The 19,618-nt window shown below is 60.2% G+C and overlaps 1 protein-coding gene across 1 annotated transcript in view; it reads left to right on the top strand.

The window, feature by feature from the left end:
* FIGNL2 (fidgetin like 2) overlaps positions 1-18,909 on the top strand; it is a 30,172-nt gene extending 11,263 nt beyond the window's left edge. Inside the window, exon 2 of the mRNA XM_019497584.2 lies at positions 14,123-18,909. Within this exon, the coding sequence (XP_019353129.1) occupies positions 14,134-16,350 (2,217 nt within the window). The 5' untranslated portion in view covers positions 14,123-14,133 and the 3' untranslated portion in view covers positions 16,351-18,909. The remainder of the gene's footprint in view (positions 1-14,122) is intronic.
* Positions 18,910-19,618: the final 709 nt, after the last annotated feature.

Genomic DNA, 19,618 nt, shown 5'->3' with positions numbered 1-19,618 from the left:
CATGGCTTGCTTCAGTCTCCAAAGCAGCCTGGGGTTCCATGGGCTTCGGGCCACGTTTGCTTCCAGGGCCCCCCCGCAGGGCAGCAACGGGGGGCACCCCAGGTGGGGAGTCGGGTCCAGCCCAGCTGCTGGCTCCCCTGCCTATGTGTGCCAAGGTGCACAGGGTTTGATTGGCGCACCTTGGCCTGGCATTCAGCCGTCACATCCCTGCCACTCCTGCAAGCCTCGTGCCATGGTGGTGCTGTGGCGAGCGCCCACCGTCAGACTTTGCATCCGCTGCGGCCTCTCTCTGCCCTGTGCTGCATGCTCAGATGCCCACAGGAGTTGGCGAGGCTGGCGCGGTCTGTGCCGAGCAGAGCATCGCAGTCATGCCATGTGGAAGCATGGCCACGTTTGGCTCAGTGCTGTTGGGGAGGCCGGGGAGGTTTTTGCTCGGGTACGCCCATGCTACAGAAGCAGGAAGCTAGGGGAGCTGGAGCGGTCTGGTCCGCCCCGCCAGGCTGACTGGGGAGGGCTCTGCTGGGAGCCCCAAATCGGCCCTTGTCATCGCATCAGTGCTGTAGACGGTCTGGTTCTGTCGGCCCCGGGCTGTGAAGATGGCACTCGCCTCGGGTCTGCGGGTGCTTGCTGGACTGTGCACAGCGCTGCCTTAGCTCCTCTCTCGCCAGCACCTCATCCCAGATGCCTGGGGCAGGGTCCAGGGGACGTGTACCCACGAGTAACAGGTGGCTTGCCTGGCACCGGGGCACGTGGCCTGGAGATGCTGTGGAGCCCTCGTCCCCCACTGCAGACGAGTGGGACCGGGCACAGCTGCCCCCAGGCTCAGGCTGCAGGCACGGGGCTGCTCGCTGTATCGAGTCCTGGCTGCTGAGACCATTTCTAGCCTAGCCCAACTCGGCTGTGCTGCCCGCGGGGGTGGAGAGGACACAGGGCAGTATTTTGCACTGCGGCGCAGTCGGGAGCACCTCCCCACGCCTGCATGCTCGCACCCACTGTGCGCTGCCCTCAGTCCCACGGGGCTGCTCCTTCGCTCGGCCCTGTGCCGTGGCAGGGCTAGGAAGGCCCCTGTAGCACGACGGCCGTGTGTTATGTGCTGTTCTCCCTGCGGCCTCCCCAGTGTCAGCCGCCCAAGTGCTCTAGAATGTAATTAGCTGTTTAATTGAATCAAGGAGAGGCTCGCGCTGGTCTTTCAGAGGAGACGGGGTGATTTATTTGAAGCTACAGGGTGATGCAGCCGCAGGGCGGTTGCCCAAGGACCACACGTAAGGAGTGCAGGCCTGAGGCTTTGGCTAAGGCCTGGCATAAGACCCCACGGGTGCGCTAATGCCCCCTCCCTGGCGCCGTGTCCGGCAGGCTACGCCCTCCCCACCCCAAACCCGGGGATGCAGCCGAGTCCTGTTTCGCTGCTGTAGCCTATTGCACCCCGTGGCCCTGATGGAGCTGGGGCAAAACCTGCAAGTCCTGGCTCCTTTTATTAACCAAGTGCCTTTTGAGAAACGTTGCCCATAAACATCCCTATCGCACCTGGCGAAGCTTTAGCCCCGCTTCCTCCGGGCTCTGCCTTCGTCCCTGTCCCGTCAGTTCCTGGTGCTTCCTGGGGGTGCGTTAGTGGGGGCAGCTGCGCAGGACTGCAAACGTGAGAGCATCGGCAGTGCCAGCCCGGGTCAGACCTGGTCCATCTCGCCCGATGGTCTGTCTCCAGCAGTGGCAGGGTGGATGCATAGAGGGAGAGCACGGAGCTGGACGTCTCTGGAGCGATCTCTCCCCTATTCAGCACCTTCCCTGTCATCCTCAGTTATCGGTGTAGAGGTGCCAGAGGAAACCTCTCCGACTGCTCTGTTCAATCGCCATGAATAGATGGATCGGCCCCGAATCTGCCCGGCCCTTGCTGAACCTGGCTGTGCTCTGCCTCCACCTGTTCCTGGGGCGACGCGTTTCACAAGTTACCTGTGCTACGGCCGGGGCTGGAGCCCACGGCACGGGGGTGCACTGCATGTCACTGAGAACAGCGCCCGGGACAGCACCCGCATGCTCGGCTGAGGTCAGGCCCCACGGTGCTAGGCGCTGCACAGATGTGGCACAGGGCAGGAGGGGAACGAAAGCCCGGAGGTGGGAGCGACTTGCAAGTCTGGTGGCAGTGCCCAGAGCACCCCTGACTCCCTGTCCAGTGTCCTGCCCACCAGGCCATGGTGGTGGCTCCCATCTGGATGGCGCAGGGGATGCTCTGCGGCCTCCTCTGTTTCAGCGTGCGAGGCCCGCAGGCTAAGCTATGCGGGCAGTGCTAGTCGGGTGGTCTGCAGGGTGCCCAGGGCCCAGCGGCGGGGGTCCCAGGCTCTGAGCAGAGCGGTGGAGATGTCTTTAGAGGCTGGAGAAAACCAGCACAAGTGGAAGAAGCAGGCGTCACAAACAGCTGCTGCCTCCAGCCCCGACGGAGGCTTGACCTGTGGGTGAGTCAGAGATTGAAGGAGATTGCTGCGCTCTTCCTCTCCCTGCACTGCTTCCTCCAGCACAAGAGGGTGGGGACTGAGGCCCTGGGGGTGCGACGCTAGCAGGCCCGGTGCTGGTCCCTGGCGCCACGCTGCGCGGAGCACTGCTCTCCCCGTCCTCGTGCTGCTGCGGCGTGGCTCGGTGGCCGGCCCCGGCATTGTCTTGCAGATCGTATGCAGATTGGGTTCGTTTGACCTGCCGACCTTTTTACGGGGCCACGTCTGTTTGGGGAAATTGTTTTGCTGATTAGAAATGGATTTTCCTCTCGTGCGTAATCCTCTGGAAATAGCCTGGGCTGGTGCCTCTCGGGGCGTAACATCCAGTGGTGCCCTGGAGACCTCGGCCTGCCTCAGTGGGTGAGACATCCTGGAAGGGGTGCGATCCCCAAGGGCTCCAGGCCTCAGTCGAGCCCTCCTGGGCCGCGTGGTCCAGCCTAGCTCGGTCCTGATGCTCCTTCACCCGCTGCCTCCCGGGGCAGGATGACCTTGGGGCCCGAGTCTGGGCCGGGGGGTGGCTGCACAGTCCCCCTGTCCCCGCAGCTAGCAGGCAGCTTTCCAGCGGCACAAAGCAGTGACAGCCCCCGGGAGCCGCGGTGCACGGGTATTAGGGCACCTCATGGGCTGACCCCACGCAGCACGGAGCAGGGACCATGGCACCCCTGCTGCCCGCGAGGCTGAGCGCCGTGCACGGCTCCCCCAGCTGCCACGGAGGGGGGCTCTCTGCTGCCTGGCACCGCACCAGCCCTGCCCTTCCCTCTGCGGGTTGTGTGCACGTGGCTCATGGTGAACCCAAACGCACGAGGACCGTGCTGCCAGCTTCCTCCGAGGGGTCGAGCCGGGCTCCACAGACGAAGCACGGCCCTTTTGCGCAGCGGTGAGCTGTGGCCCCTGCACGCCCCGGTGTCTCGCACCCGCTTGTTCCCACTGCCCGCGGCTCTGAAGGGACGCGGCCTGCCGAGAGCGGGGTGAGGCATGCCTGGGCACAGAGGCCGCTCTGCTTTGGTATTTCTGCTTTCCCTGAGTCTCCAGAGGGCAGCTGTCAGTCCCGGAGCGGGGAGGGAGGAGCAGTCCATCCCTTAGACCCGGTCGGGGACTGTCCTGACAGGTATTTCCACCCTGATTGCCCACGTCAGCTCTCTTTAAATAACAGCCAGTCAGCTGCAAGCCCCACCCAGGCGGATTATCGGGGATCAGGGCTGGAAACTGCAGAGTTTGCTGGACCCGGCTCCAGCAAATCGGAGCAGGGGAGCAGCCCTGAGCCTCCCGGGCGGGGGGGCCCAGGGTGTCACCGTGGGGGGCTGTGGGGGACTCTGCTGGCTAACAAAACTGGACGGTCCTGTCCCGGGCACTTAGCAGCCCAAATGTCCCAGCTCATCAGGACCTGGTTTGACTCGTGCATCGTGAGAACCATCGCGTGCCCCAGCCGCTTGAATTTTGCAAGCCCCCTTTGCAGGGAGCTTCTCGGTTAGCTGCAGAGCCAGCCTTTGGGGTGGGTTCCCGGCGTGCTGTGCCTCGGTGACAGCCTTGTCCCTGGAGTTATGCCCCACAACGTGGCCGAGCCTGTGCAAGGGAGCGAAGGGTCATCGGGAGCTCCCACCCTGCCCCGGGACCAACGCAGGGAAATGCTAAAGTGGGAGAGGAGAGTCCAGTGCTCGTTCACTCCCTGCGTGCCAAGGGCCCTTCATGGGCTCCAGCAAGTGCTCCTGATTTACCCCATCAGCAAGAGCGGACTCGGGCACGCTGGGTCGGACGTAACCCCAACGGGATGACCCTGGCGTTACGCTGAGGCTAGCTTCTGCTCCGGCTCACAAGTCTCTCATTGTCTCCGGCAAGGAGCGAGCAAGCCGCACATATGGCAGAAGTGCCGGCAGGAGCCCTTTAAAATGCACACAGCAGGGGACCGCGTGCTTGCTCTCGCTGCCCAGGGCCAACGTGCTGTGGGACGGGGGCATCCGGCTCCCGTGCAAGCCACGTGCGTGGGACAGAGCAGCGCGGGCATGAGACTGGCACAAGTCCCGTGAGAGCACTTGAACCCTGGGCCCTGCCAGCCCTGTCCTGGGTGCCGGGCACCTAACACCAAGGGTTGTGCTAGCAGCAGCGTCGGCGTGGTTCCTCCTCGGTGTTCCTGAGCTTCCCCTGCAGCCAGCAGGGCTGGAAACAGCCCTGTCTTGTTTGAAGAGAGGAGCTTGAAGCCAGGCCTGGATGCGCAGGACCAGGCGCTGCTGGAATTCATGGCTTTTGTCATTCCAGTGTGGCTTGCCCTTCTCCTGCCCAGTCCATTGTGAAACATTGCCTCGCTCGGGAAAATCCCGCCGCATCGGGACGATTCGCTCCCGCGTTCCCTTGCAGAGAGGCTGCACTTGGGGGCTGTCCCAGCCCTGCGCACTCTCTCCCGCTTGCATTTAGCTAGGATTATCTGGCCTCGGCCTGACAGATGGGTAATGCTCAGCTGCTGCCAGTCCGAATGGATATGTATTAATTTTTCATTTGCTAGATGGATGCTGAAATGGCACAGATGGGAAATGGCCTGTTGGTCAGTCTCCATTTCGAGCTGATGTCCAGCTGCTCTGCACTTGATATATGAGTGGACAGAGTGGACATTATAGAGCCCCCGGCTCACTTAGGGAGCGAGGGAAAATAGAAGCCCTATTCTGGGCCGTGTCTGTTCCTTGGGGGTGGGGAGGGGGCATGATCGGAGTCGGCCTAAATCCTTTTAACACATGTACATTGACCCCGCTCTGATTGGAAAACCATCCTTTCCTTTTGTCAACATGGGCCGGGAGGGGGTGGGAGACGCAGCAGACAAAGACATGCAGCTCCCCGATGGATTCGCCGAACAGCCCAAATTTGTACCTCGGCGTCCGGCGGTGGAAAACCTGCAGCATGTGTTTGAAAGCAGCACGCCAGATTGTGCCGGACCAGCTCCACTGCGCGGAGGGGCGGTGGGTGATCAGCCCCCGATTATAATGCTGCGGTCGCGGGTTTGATCCCTGGCCGGACTGGTCTTTCAAGGTCCCGTCCAGCCTTGCTTCTCTATGGTCTGGAGCGCGGTCGCTAACCGCGCCGAGGCGCCGTACGTAGAACCAGATCGCCGGGTTCTGCGCCAGGCGTCCCGCGTGGCGGCAGCAGGGAGGGGACATTGGGGAGCAAATCTTTTGCTGGTGGAAATTTCCCATACTCGGTTGGACCCGTTTTACACCAGTGGAGAATCCAGCCTAGGACTTTGCACCAGCCTCGTGAGGCCCCTAACCAGGGCAGGCCCCAGCTCTCCGTGCGCCCACGTGCATGCAGCGACTGCCGTTTCGGTGACAGCTGCCACGTATTCCTGTCCTGGCGGTGCCAGCTCCGGCCTTGCAAGCCAGGAACCATGTGCTTTGTTGGCATGAAGCAGCCCAGCTGGGCCCCGCTGGTTTACTCTGTTGGAGGAGCTGACCCCGTTTCCACACAACACCTAGGGCTGTATTTTAATAAAGGGTTTATCGTTGCTTGTGTTATCTTCCGGCAGAGGCCGCGTGCTCTAGAGCTGATGGAGCGTTTTCTGCATGCACCCAGAAGGAGCTGCAGGGCACTGAGGCTGTAGCTCTTTTAGTGGGAGGTAGAAACGATGGTGCCATTAAATACCTGCACTTTCTCATTTTACCCAAACCCCCGAAGTGCCACAGCATCAGAAAGAGAGTGTTTTAGTGCATCCTGAACAGCCCTGGTAGTAAAAAAATAAAATAAAATAAGGGGGGGCTCACAGCTGCTAGGGATAGACTGATGGGAGACATCTCCTTTGCACACTTTGCACACTCGGAAGTCTTCGTTCCTCTCTGCAAAGCTGTGCTGCGCATTCAGAGTCTGAGCTCAGGTCCGCTATGTTGCACCTGACTGGCAACGGCGCAAGTCAGCTTGGTGTCGAGCCCAGGGCGCGAGCGAGCTTTGTGCACCAGCGGGGCTGGAAAAGCCATTGGAAAACGCATCCGCTTTCTGGAGATTTCAGGGCACCACCTGCTTGCTGTGCCGCCCCGGGAAAGCGGCTCGCCGGCCTGTGCCTCGGTCTCCTCGTCTCTCTAGAGCAGGGGGAAGTGCTGAGCTACCTCTCGGGACACCGTGAAGGTGCTTAGAGCCCTTTGCATCCAGGGGGCATTTCCAGCCCAGAGACTCTGCTATATAAGGCTGCTAGTAGGGAGCCAGACTGAACGGGGGGCCGCTGAGCATGGGTCTCCCCACCGGGGGTTGGGCTGCTTTGGCAGAGGAGGAATACACTCGGGGTGCCTCCAGCCGGTCACAGGTGGGATGCCAGCCCCCTCCGAAGGGGGGTTTGGATGCGCTGCCCCCCTCCCTGCTGCCCTTGGCCACTGTCTGCAGAGCCTGAGCTCCAAGGTGGTCGTCCCGTGCCTTTCCCCCCCAGCGACGCCCGCGGGGTCCCTTGAAGCACTGCTTCCCTGGGCCATGGGGGCCCGATCGTGTGCCGTGGCCTCTCCAGGGGGGCACCGAGGGCCACGGGAGACCCCGTGGGCAGGGTCCAGGTGTTGGACCCGGGTCCAGCTCCCAAGAGGGGCTGCATTTCCGTGCTGGGCGCGGCGTAGGGGGTGGCAAGGCTTGTCCAACGGCTGCCGGAGCGGTGCGAGGGCTGCGCCGGCTGTTTATTGTTGCCGGGGGTCTGCGTGCGGCTTGTTCTTCCCCACCCCCAACCCGTGCAACTGCCTGGGCCTCGGCTGTCGCATAATCAGCGCTGCCTGCTTTCCATTTCCCCGGTCATCTGCGCCCCTCCCCCCCGCCTGCTAACGGGACGCTTCCATTTCTGCTTGAAACGAGGAGCGCGGCCTTTCCAGGGGAGCCCCGGCCGGCCGGCACGGGCTCCGCGCAGGAGAGCCGCGCTCCTCGGTTCACGCCAGCGTGCAGGAGGGGAGCACGCACGAATAGCCATGTGCGAACACACGCCTCATCCGCGCGTGTGTGCGTGCAGTTTGGTACGGTACACGCGGCATGCGTGTCCAGGGAGGTGTCTGCTCTTCCACGGTGCGGGACGTGGCTCGTGGGGGCTGGCAGCGCGGGGCGGTCGGCCGCGGCCGCGCACCCCGCGTGCTCCCCATGAAGAGCCCTCTGACAAAAGCCCCGTTCAGAGTCGCTGCTGAATAGATTAACAAGATTTCCATAATTAGAGCGCGGGGCAACAATAGGATTCTCCCCGGCCCGGCCCCCCCCTCCTTTTGTCTTGCGCTGTAGATAATAGCCAGGCCGCGAGGGTGGGAACCTGACGTGCCATTTGGTCACTGGACAGTAATTTTCTCACACTGCCGAGGGGGAGCATTGAAACATCTGTCCCGTTCTGGCAGCTTATTCACGTTGCATTTCAAACCCTTGACAACTTCTCTATGCCCCCACCCCTCTCTCTGCCTCCTCGTGTTGTGTTTGTTTTCGGCTTGCTTTAGCCCTTCTCCCAAATGCACGGCAAGCCCCTCGTTTAAAGGGATCGGCCATCTGCCTTTCTCCTCCGGCACGTCTTTGTAGACCCCGGGTTCTGCGACTCCGCGCACGGGCGCTCGGTAAACACGGCGCGTTGCGGCGACTGCGCTCGTCCGCACGTAAATGCAAATCCCAGAGCCCTTGCCTGCAGAAACTGTGTCCATTTGTGCGGTCGCTAGCGCGGCATTGCTCTGGTCCTTGCCTCTTGCATGTCATCGCCACCAAATAACGAGCGAGCGAGTGGGCAGCTCGGGTTGTGTTTGGAAATGCTCACGCCTGCCGTTCCAGAGGCACCCTTGGACGATCAGACCCAGGTTAGGCCACCTCCGGGACGGAGCTTGACCCTGCACACTTGCCCCAGGAGCCGTCCTCGGAAAGCCGGGGGGGTTCCCAAGCAGAGCGGCTCCAGGATGGGGCCCGCCAATGCTATTTCATTTTCTTTCCTCCTGTAAACCCAACACAGTCCCCTTCCAGAGGCCTGCCCATGGCCAGCCGCATCGCCTGGCCCAGGGCACCTCGCGTGTGCCGTTAGAGCAGCCCCGCTGGACCTGATCCATTGGTCGCACGAGAGAGCCGGGTTGTCAAATATGCGCCTGGTTTCTGCCCAGCCACTTGTCACCCTTCAGTGGGAAGAGCCACGCCACACCCTTGCCCTGCCCCTGTCCCAGGAGCCGGAGGGGCACGCTCTGGTCAGATCTGAAGACGGGGATGGCAAGTGATGGATGCGTTTTGTTCCCGGGGCTGCGGGACCAGTGGGCGGGCATGATGGAGCACCACTGCCGGCAGCCACTAACCTGTGCATGGATTGACGTCGGAGGAGCTGGGACCGCTCCTATTCCCCTGTGTGTCGGTGCTTGTATTCTGCAGCGGATGTGCCTCATTTCCATTTGGCTGCAGCGGGTAGCGGATAAGCCCTGATTTGCTCCAGAACAGCAAAAATGCCGGAGACAAGTGCCTTGCGTGCAGACGCTCTTCTGTCTAAACCTGTCCCGCCCGTGCTGTTGGTGCAGTGCAAGATCTCGCCTGCAAAAGGCCTCGCCTCGTGCAGCGCTGGCGAGCGAAAGCTGACTTCGGGCCTGTTGGTGCGTAGAGCAGCCCTGAGGAGTTTGCACCGCGGGGGCCGTGCAGGCCTTTACATTGAGCTCGGAGCCGGCGCGCGCACATCCAGAAGTCGCACGGCTTCACGAGCATTTAATTTAAATATGGGAAATTTAAATTTAAAAAAAGTGTACTGGGGCTTCGGCATCGCTTGATTCAAGGGGCGCAAGCAACACGCGCTCCCTCGAAGAACCCACTGTCCTCACCGCAGCAGCGTCCTCTCTGCTGGGTTTTCCTGAGCACCAGCCCAGCAGCGGGCAGTCATTTCTCTCAGGAGGGGGCAGCTCGTCCTCATTCCCGTGAAGCTGCCCAACCTGCATCTGCCAGCTGGGCGAGAGAGGCCTGACCGGCGAGGGAGCAGTGATTTCTCGCGGGCGCGAGAGCTGGCGGGACGGTGCCGGGTGGACGCCGGGCAGAAACGTTCCCCGGGAGGCCGGCCTGCTCTAACGCACGTGCAGGCTCTGCCGTTCAGCACGGGAGGGCAGGAAATAGCCGGGCAAAACCGGGGAGCTATATGGAGCTGGGCATGTCTTTGTCTCCTGGAGCTTGCTAACCTATTTGGCGGTCAGCACAGCGGAGCGCAGCGTGTGGCGCGGGGCACCTCCTGGGCGCGCTCAGCACCTTTTCCTGCACAGCTGGAAGCTCTTTGGGGCAGAGCCCGTCTCGGTTGCGTGCACGCCGGGCTCTGGCTCCTCGCCGCTCTCGTGGGAAATGACTAAATGAACAACAACCGCAGCGACATCGAGGCGGCCGCTCGAGGATGCCTCCGCTGTGCGGGGCCCGTTCGCCGAGACCCATCCTGCGCGGGATGCGACCGGGATCCAGCAGCGCTCCCGCGCCTCGTCCGCGGGTCTCGTCTTGAAAACCTTCCCTCCTCGCTCCTCGAGGCCCTGCGCTTCCTCCCGAAAGTCTCTTTTCCTTTTTAATAGCTTCCTGCTGCCTTTTGCTCCTGCCCGGCTCCCCTCCCCCCCGCAGCCGGGCCCAGTTTTGTGCTCGCAGAAATCGGCTGCGCGAATGGAGGTTTATTGGGAAGCTCTCGCCTTTGTGCTCATTAAAAAAAAAAAAAAAAGAGGGCCCTGTTCCCGCAGGCTGTCTCTGCCGTCTCCGTCTGAGCGTTTACCTATTGGTGGCGCTTTAATAATGGCAAGTAAATGCAGGGAGGATGTTGGATAAAGCCACGCAAAGCTCCCATTTAAATCCTCTTGTGTAAGTTTGATATCCAGAGTGGAAGCACAAATGCCATATAAGTCAATTAAAGCATTAAGTAATCTAATTGTGCTGTGGCCACAAAGTGGCTTAAAGGCTGAGAGGGGAGTGAATGGTGTGCGAGGTCCCCTCCCAGCCCCCACTTTAGCCGTCCCCAGAGGCCTTTGTGAATGAGGGAAGGGGGAGGGGGTGGTGAGAACGTACACGCACGGACAACAATGGGTCTACGGGGACGGCCGGGGATGCTGGTAAAGGCTTGCACTTATCCTGGGATCTTAGCCGGAGGGCACCGTGCTGCTCGCGAGCGTGCGCTATGCGCGCGCGCCTGCGTGTGTAACATGATCACATTCCTCAGGCCCGTTCTCCGGGCCGCCTTGAAATTTTGGAATTTGCTTTGCCCTCCGCGCGGCTCCCGATACGTCTTTGTTCATTAGCTCGGGAGGAGGAGAACGGCGCAATTAAATTACTGGAGTGGGGAGAGGGCTGACGGGCCGTTAGCGTTCCTCCGGCGCTGCCCTTGATTGCTTCATTGTGTGCAACCCTTCCTGCGCCTTGCCGCCCGACGGCTCGGCTCCTGCGACCGCCCCGTCCATGGAAGAGCCGGGGGGCCCGAGTTGCACAGGTCACACCGGTAGGAGCCAGCACCGGGGAATCTGGATCTGTGCCTGTGCTTCTGGGTAAGCTGCACGTTAGGCCGTGCATCCGTGCCCACCCAGCTCGGCTCCGACGTCCCGGGCGAGGCGGCGCCGGGCTGGTGGGAATCGGCACGGCTCTGCTGAAGTCGGCGGAGCCGGAGGACTCGGCCCCTTTCTTCCGGGCAGTGACGCGAGCCTGGCCAACGCCAAGCCTGCAGCTGCAGGTGCTCGGCCTTTGGGGCCAGAGCCGGTCAAAGGCTCGGACTTGGGAAGCCAGAGCCCCAAGGTAGGCGCCAGGTCCGTGTGCGGGGCACGGCGATGGATATTCAGGTGCTTTGCTCCTCTCCGCCCATGCCGGATCCCCGGTCCAGAGCCCTTGCCTGATGGTTGGCCCCGATGCCCTGCCACCCCGGCGGAAGATGAGATGCGGACCAGGGCCCTGTGCCCAAGGTGCAGCGTGATGGGCTCGTCCTGCCCTGGCGCGGGGCTCGCACTGCTTTGACATCCTGACTTTCCAGAGCCTTTCATGGAGCTGTCTGTAGAGCAGCATCCTGTCTTCTCTGCCTAAAGCCACATATTAATACCCCACAAAGCCAGTACTTGCCCTCTCGTGCAGGGTTGTGGCCTCACTGACGATACGGGCCGGCTCCCCGCTCAGAGCTGGCTCCCGGGCTCTTACTAGGGTCGAAAATCAGTAGCAGGATGTGATTCACTCTGCGCTTGGCCTCGTTCCTGAGCAGAAAATGTAATGGGGGGGAGCCAAAGGCCTCTTCCCTTGGGTTTGGTCTGGTGCTTCCTTTTGAAAGGAAAAAATAAACCAGGAAAAAGATGAGCGTGAGCCAAGCTGCGGAGCACGACGTGCTGGGCCGTGCACGCAGCCCTGGCAAAGTCGGGCAGGTTAGAAATGGCTCCGAGTAGCCTTAGGATCCCGCTGCATGTCTGGTGTTCGCAGGGGCCTGCCTGCTGCCTCGTCCGCACAACTGGAGCCCTAAAAAGCCAGAAGCTGGCTGTTTCTCATGGTCAAGGGACAAGGGCCGGGTTTGGGCACGGAAGACTGGAGTGCCGCTCCGCGCCACCCGTGACCTTGGACGGTCACTTCCCTCTGCTCCGGGTCTCGCCTTGCTCTGCGAGATCGTATGGTCTTTGGCACCGGGGCTGTCTCTGCGCAGCACAAGGGCCTTCCGTCTTGCTTGCAGCCTCTCCCAATAGCAAGGACCAGTTTTCTTTTTAACCCCCCAGCTCTCGTGTCGAACGCGTCTCAGCAGTCGACCTCAACGCGCTTTGCAGTGTCGTTCCCTCTTGTGTCCTGATGAAACCTTTCTGTTTTACGCAGCTGTTTAGCAAGTCTGATGAGCTGCGCGTTTCGCCACCGGGTGCCAGCCGTGAGCCCAACGCGCTTGGCCGTAACTCCTCGGGGCAGGGCTTGTCTCTTTGTTCTGCGTGGGCCCAGGCACGGGCGGGAGCCCCGAGCGCTCCCGCAGCCCCGAGGTGCTTTTATCATCCGGACACGGGCACGAATGGGGAGCGGCACGTGGGAAACGCGACGAGCTTGCGCTTGTACCGAGAGGGTTTCCGGTTGAGTCCCGAGACCTGCCATTTGCATCGGTGACTTAGCGAGATGGCTCGAGCTCGGCGTATGGTGCCCGTGGGCTTGCGTTTAAAGCTGGTCAGTAGGTCTCGTTAGTCTCTCCCCATATGTCATTCCTGCTGCTTTGACAAAAGGGGTTTATCCGTGTGTTTCCAAATCATTTGCTGAAACGTAGCTCGGGAGGAAAAACGATACCATGCCGATTCTGGGTTCTGCGCCGCGCACCGCAGGTACGGCCGGGGGCGGTCCCACCGCGGCAGCCTGCCGGAAATGGCTGGTTCCTCATCGGTGGGAACGGCCACACATTCATTAACGCGCCGTAGTTACTTTGCATTAAGTTTACCACTTGCGTAGCCAAGTACTAAATTGATGCGCGGTAACTGGTGCAGTACCGCCGGCACATGGCTTTTTAGTAACGCTAACTGCACAGTAGCCTAATACTACTGCACAGTAGCATATTAGCGCGGGTTTTGCCCGGCGTGCTACTGCGCAGTAGAATTAAGGTACTGTGGAGTTAGCGTCTCGTGTAGATGCACCCAAGTCAGGGTGGACAACCCTCCAGGATTGCCCTGAAGCCCCTGGGAAATAGATATAAATCTCCAGGAGACTGCTGAGAGTTGCAGGAGGTAAAAACAAGATTTGTATTACAGCTTGAGATTTTGCGGTATTGTTCGGAGTACAGTAGATTGGTCATTAATCTTGTTACGTCATGCGATGAAAACTCCCGGACTAGATTCGGAGTTAGCAACCCTATCCTCCGTCCTGATGCTGCGTGTGGCACGGGATCTCCTGTCGATCAGATGTATCCGCTAGCGAAAACCACTAACTGCGGCGTCCTTGTAGCAAGCGGGGGCTCATCCCAGCCTTTGGAGACCCAAGTCACGGTTCCAGCCAGGGGACCTTTTCCCCTGCGTCATTAAAACGTCATTTCTCTTGAAGTCGGTTTTGGCTTAAAAAGAGACTTTGCCTTGCTCCAGCCGTCGGTAATGCAGGACGTCGCCTTGCCACAGTAATGCTTGCACTGCCTCAAAGCATTAGGGACAAAACCCTGCTAAAGGGGCGCTGGGCCGGTCCTAATTCAGTCTGTGGGGGACGGACTGTTTACTAAAGTATTCATGAGCGAGGGCTGGCATCTGGCCTCTAAACCTCCCTGACCTGATTTGGGAAGACACTTCTCAGCCCTCGCAGCCCGAGGACTTCAGGAGGAGTTGGCGTGCTCTGTACTTCTGCTGTCGGGTCACTTTTTTCCTGGGGTTTGTCCAGCTCAGGTTTCCCCCTGGGAGTTTCCTCGGCCGCAATGACGGTGTTCACCCTGGGGTGGAAGGGGCTGCGGGAGCGTGGAGGGCCGCGAATGCTCGGCATGCACTGGTCCTGTCCTGGGGGGGCTCAGTTGGCTTCTTCAGTGGGACCAGTCACAGGCTGAAAGGTCCCTTTTGAGTCCAGGCAAGCGCTCGGGTGCTTGGCTCCAGGCAGGGCTGACCAGGGATGCTTGAGGCCCAAACCGCGGGGCGGAGGGGTTCTGGCAGCCGAGGTGCAACCCTGGGCGCTGGCTGTACGAGGGAGGTAATAGCCGTGCAGGGAGCCGGGGAAGCAGCCGCGGAGGCCCTCTCTCCTACAGGGCGCTGCCTAACCATATCTGCCTCTCTCTGTGCTCGCAGCTCTGTTGAAGATGCACTGGACACCAGAGCATGCCCAGCCCCTGAACCAGTGGCCGGAGCAGCACCTGGACGTCTCCTCCACGACCTCGTCGCCAGCCCACAAGTCGGACCTCTACCACAGCAGCCGGCAGCGGTTCAACTACGCCTGGGCCAATGACGACATCTCTGCGCTGACGGCGTCCAACCTCCTCAAGAGGTATGCGGAGAAGTACTCGGGGGTGCTGGACTCGCCCTACGAGAGGCCGGTGCTGAACAGCTACGGGGATGGGGCCTTCGGGCCCATCAACGGGCAGAAAGGAGACGTGGAGCCGTGGCCCATGCCGCACGGCTCAGACAGCGCTTACCCCCTGAACCCCATGCACGATGGACTGCCCGGCTCGAAGGGGGTCGTTCCCGCAGCGGTCACCCCCGGGAACGGGCCCGTGGGGCTCGGCAGCTCCCCCGTCGTCCCCGGGAACCTGTCTGACCCCATTTATCCCAGTAACTCGTGTGGCGGGGCCACCACGTCCAGCGGCCTCGGGTCGTCTCAGGAGTTTAGCTCGGGCTACAGCAGTGCCTACTTGCCATCGGGCTACTGCAGCCAGCCCACCACAGCACTTCCCCCCCCGCACCCCTCCAGCCTGCACGGCTCCGGACTCCTGCAGCCCGCGCACCCCCCCGCCGCACTGGTCTCCAGCTACAGCTCCTCCGGCCCCATGTACAACTATGCCTCGGGCAGCTACGCGCCGCAGCCCAGCTACGGGGGCATCCACCCCCCGCACCCCTCCGCCTCGTACCTGCCCTCGGGCATTGCTGCTCCCACGCCCATCCCGCCCCCTCCGCCGTCCTCCCGGCCCCCCGTGGTGCCAGCCTACAGCTACCAGAGCTCCAGCCTGGCCCCCCTGGCGGTGCCGCCGCCGCTGGGCAGCGATTCTGGGGGCTCTCTGAAACGAAAGGCCTTCGACATCGCCGGCGGGGAGGAGGAGGGCGAAGGCAGGTACAGGAAATACAGCTACGAGCAACCAAAGTCCACCCCCCAGTCTCCCTACCCCATGTCCGACAACGGCGAATGTAGAGGCAATGGCTTCCGCCGGAGCACTGAGACGCCCCAGGTGCCCTTCAAGGCTGGGAAGAGGCCGGCAGGAGCGGCGACGACCGTGGCCTCGGAGGAGCACGCGGGGAAGTACAACAGTCAGCCCATGAAGGGCCTGGTCTCGCCCCCGTACGGCGCCGGGGAGACTCCGCTGCGCTCCGGCGAGAGCTTCGACAAGTTCACGCCTCCCCTTGCCAACGGCGAAGGCGAGCAGGGCCATGCCTTCGCCCTCCGCATGCAGGCCAAGCCGCAGCCCTTCGGGAGCCAGCCCGGGGAGGAGCAGCCGAAAAACACAGACCCTCTGATGCTGGAGCTGGTGAACAGCAAGATCGTGGACTGCGGCGCCCCCGTCCAGTGGACGGACATCGCCGGGCAGGTCTCCATCAAGGCGGCCATCGAGGAGGAGCTGGTGTGGCCCATCCTGAGGCCTGGGGCTTTCACGGGGTCGAGCCGGCCGCCCAGGACCATCCTGCTGTTTGGGCCCCGGGGGGCAGGGAAGACCCTGCTGAGCAGATGCATCTCCACCCAGCTGGGCTCCACCTTCCTGAAGCTCAGCGGGCCGGCGCTGCTGTCCAAGTGGAAGGGCGAGGCCGAGAAGGTCCTGCAGACGGTGTTTTTCGTGGCCAGCTGCCGCCAGCCGGCGGTGGTGCTCATCACCGAGGTCGAGTCCCTCCTCCCGGCCCGGGCCGGCGAAGACGCCGCCCAGACGAGCCACCTCAAGTCTCAGCTGCTCTCCTACCTGGACAACGTCGCTACCTCGGCCGAGCAGAACGTCGTCGTCATCGGCACGACCGCCCGGCCCAGCACCATGGACGAGGCCTCCCACCGGCGGTTCGCCAAGCGGTTCTACATCTCCCCGCCCGACAGCATCGCGCGGCGCCAGATCCTGCACCACACCCTGGCCCAGCAGAACTACTGCCTCAGCGAGAGGGAGATGGCCTCCCTGGTGCAGCACACGGAGAGCTACTCGGGCAGCGAGCTGATCCAGCTGTGCCAGCAGGCGGGGGCCACCCAGCTGCAGGGCCTGCCGGGCCAGCTGCAGCCCACCTCTTACAAGGACTTTGAGAACGCCTTCTGCAAGGTCCGCCCCGCCATCTCCCAGAAGGAGCTGGACGTGTACGCGGAGTGGGATAAAATGTACGGGTCCAGACACTGACGGTGCACGGAGGCATCGGAGAGGGGCCGGCCGGGGGAGCCGAGCCCTCGGCCGCACCTGAGACTCCGGCGGCGTCTTCTCGCCGTTGGCGTTGCTTTTATTCTGGCTCGACCTCGGAGAGGAAGGTTTTGGGCTCTCTCTTCATTTCCCGCGACGATCCGCTGCCCTGGAGTCTCTGCCCCGGCCCCAGCATTTCAGCTCCGCAACGCTTTGCCCCCCGTCTTTTCCAAGCCGATCAGCAGGTGAAATGCAAAAGCCTTCCCCCAAAATCCCATCTACAACCAATGCATACCTTTTTTTTTTTAATTATTATTATTATTATTTCAGAGTGGACTGGGTTTTTTTTGTTTTTGAAAGTAGTCGTTCACTGAACTCAGGATAATCTATTTATTATTCGTCTACTTTCCCGTTCTTCGGTTTCTAGACCAGCAATGGAAAGAGAGCAGCCAGGCAGAGGCGCTTGCGGTCCGAGCTCTCTGTGCTGGCGGAGCGGCTCTCCCACCTGTTTATGGAGACCCGCTTTTTTTCTTTTTTGGTCTTTTTTTCAGCCGTCGTGTAACTAAACCAGCTCTTTTTGGATGTGGCGCTCCAGGCAGCTTGCTGTACTGCGGTTCCCATGCCTTGGACTCATTCCCAAGAAGATCTTGATAGCCTTTCAAGCCATCATCAGGAATTTATTATTAGGAATAAATGGCAGGGGAGAGGGTAGGAGGGAGGGGAAAACACAAAACTGAAGGGTTTTGGAGTAAAAAAAAAATGTAGATTGTTTAATATACTAGACCTCATTTTTATTTTTGTAATGTATGTAGTATTTTTTTGTTTTTTCTTTTTTAACTACTCAGGAAAAATTTTACCTCAGACAAAAAAAAAAAAAAAAAAAGAATGTGTTTTTAAAAACTCTTTATCGTCTCCAGAAAAAGAAAGAAAGAAAAAAACCCAGATCTTAAAGAGTTTGCAAACTCAGTGCAAGGCCACGCCGGGCGTTTGCTTCCAAAAAAGGATGACCGAAAGAAAGAAGAAAGAAAAAAAAAAAAACTTGAAGTTGTTACAAAGATGAAAGTTGAATGTATTTCAGGTGCTTTTCACGATATATTATGCCATAATTTTATTTTATTTTTTTTTTTAAACATTGTTATTGTAGTGTTTGGTGGAGTAACGTGTCTTCAAAGGAAAAGAGTATTAGTGCCGTAGTTTGAAAACTGTCCCTAGCACCACTTTTTGGACAAATCTGGTGGTAACATCCTCAGCTCAGTTCGTCAGAGCCGGCTTCCCGCTGCGTTCTCCGCTTCGCTTCTCCTCGGCTTTAAGTCACGTTAACCCGTGGAGAAGGCCGAGCCGTGCCGCGACCGCGCTGGGCTGCGGGCAGGGAAAGCCCCGGGCTAGCACCGCTCTCTAGCCTGGGCACTGACCCGGCAAAACCGTATGCGCCATGCACTCGAGGCTGCCTCTCCACAGCAAAAGTTGCACTGGTTTAATTGGAAGAGAGCCTCAAAACGGGCGGGATCCCTGCAGGGCGCTCCCCGTCCTGGGTATCCCGGGCAGGTCTCCCTGCTGCCAAAATCCGGCGGCTTTTGAAACAAGATCAACCTTTGAAGCGGTTGGACTCGGCAGTTCAAAATAACCCCTTAGCTCAAGCAGGTGCAGCTTCTAGGAGAAGGGCCTCCCGCCCCGAAGCCCTTGGACACCTGCAAGGGAAGCCCTGGCCCGAGTCCCAGCGGGGGCTGAGGCTGCCCTAAAGGCAAAGCGCGTGCAAGGGACGTCTGCGTTTGCAAGGCTCGCGCTTCATATAGTGCCCAGCCCCGCTGTCTCGGCTTCCTTTGGCTTTTGGGGGGAGGCTCCTCCAAACCGGGCAACAAAAATGGGTCGAGGCCCCTTTTTGCCTAAACGGGAAGCGTCCCAGTCACTGTGACGAGTTGTGCGTCAGGCTTTATGGCAGGGAGGGCACCCAGGGCTCGGCTGCTTTTGCAGCAGGGAAGACTCCTGCCTGCTTTTTGCCTCCGTGCAGCCGGGGTCGAGTTGCTAGAACCAAAGTGACCCAGAGATTTTAGGAGACCAGCACCGTGATCTTGAGATACTTTCCCTCGCCTTGCAGTCGCTTTGACGAGCTCTATGCGTCCTCTGCAGGGGACGCTGCGGCCAGGCTCATTTGAACCGGCTCCGGTTTGCCCCTCGTTAGCGTGCACGCGTGTGCATGCCTGCGGGCCGCTTGTTCAAACTCTCCACATTCACTTGATACCGCCGCAAGCACCTGGATAGGAAGCTGGCTCTCGGGAACTGTTAAAACCGTACCTCTTTGGGCTCCTCCTCGTCCTGCCTGCCTCCAAAAAGTGGTACTGGATGTCTGAAGACTCTTTTTATTATTATCATATTTGACTTTGTACATCCTCTGTAACCATTTCTACCTCATTTTGCAACATATTGTACATGAAAGTATTTAATTCATGTCTTATTAATGTCTGAAAAAAAAAATGCTTTTGAGCTGTAATGGTCTACCTCAAGAAATACTGTATTTTAAAAAAGAAAAGTATTACACAGTATTAAAGAGATTACATGAAAACACCGGCTGCAGAAGTGCGCGCTTCCTTTTGCAGGGCTTTTCTGGGGGGGGATTTGGGATCCGTGGCCGGCAGCACCCTCGAGGCGCATGTCCCGTGGTGTGCTCGTGCTGGGTGCCACAGCTGGGCGCCGTGCGGTTGCTCGCATCCCGCAGTCCGGGTGCTAGCGCTCCAGGATGCGTGCCCCAGAGGAGCAGCTTTTGGAGGCATGAGGCCGGCTGTCTACACCGGGGACGCCCAGGCTGCCTTGAGACGACAGGAGAGCGTGCTGCCAAGCATGCGACACTTCAGGCCTCCGTGGCAGCGTGGCTGCTCTTTCTCTCCTCCCACATCCAGGGGGGCAGCCGCATGCGCACACTTGCTGCAACAAGGCCCCTAGGCCGTGGGTCGTTTCCCCCCGTGCTGGGGTGCAGAGCTGCTTCAGGAATCAGGGGATTTTACCAGGGGTTTTGGCTCCGGGGGATTCATGGTGGGGAAAGCGGGGGGCACTTGGGGAAGGGTAAAGTCTCCCTCCAGCTGCAGTAGGGGGGGGGGGCAAAAGGGGCCTTTCTAGTGTTTTCAGAGAGGGTCTAAGGAAGGAGCAACCTGCTGAGGGAGCAGCTCCTGCCAAGGGAGAGCTGATGGGCATGGTATCGAGAGCCAGGGTGCAAGAACACTAGGTGTTTAACCAAGGGGGAAGGATGTAGCTGTAAATCTGGAAGGACTGAAGGAGC

The sequence above is a fragment of the Alligator mississippiensis genome, chromosome 15, assembly GCF_030867095.1.
Source record: "Alligator mississippiensis isolate rAllMis1 chromosome 15, rAllMis1, whole genome shotgun sequence".
Lineage (NCBI taxonomy): Eukaryota > Metazoa > Chordata > Crocodylia > Alligatoridae > Alligator > Alligator mississippiensis.
Note: the sequence above shows the minus strand (reverse complement) of the source record. Positions and strands in the feature narration are given on the sequence as shown.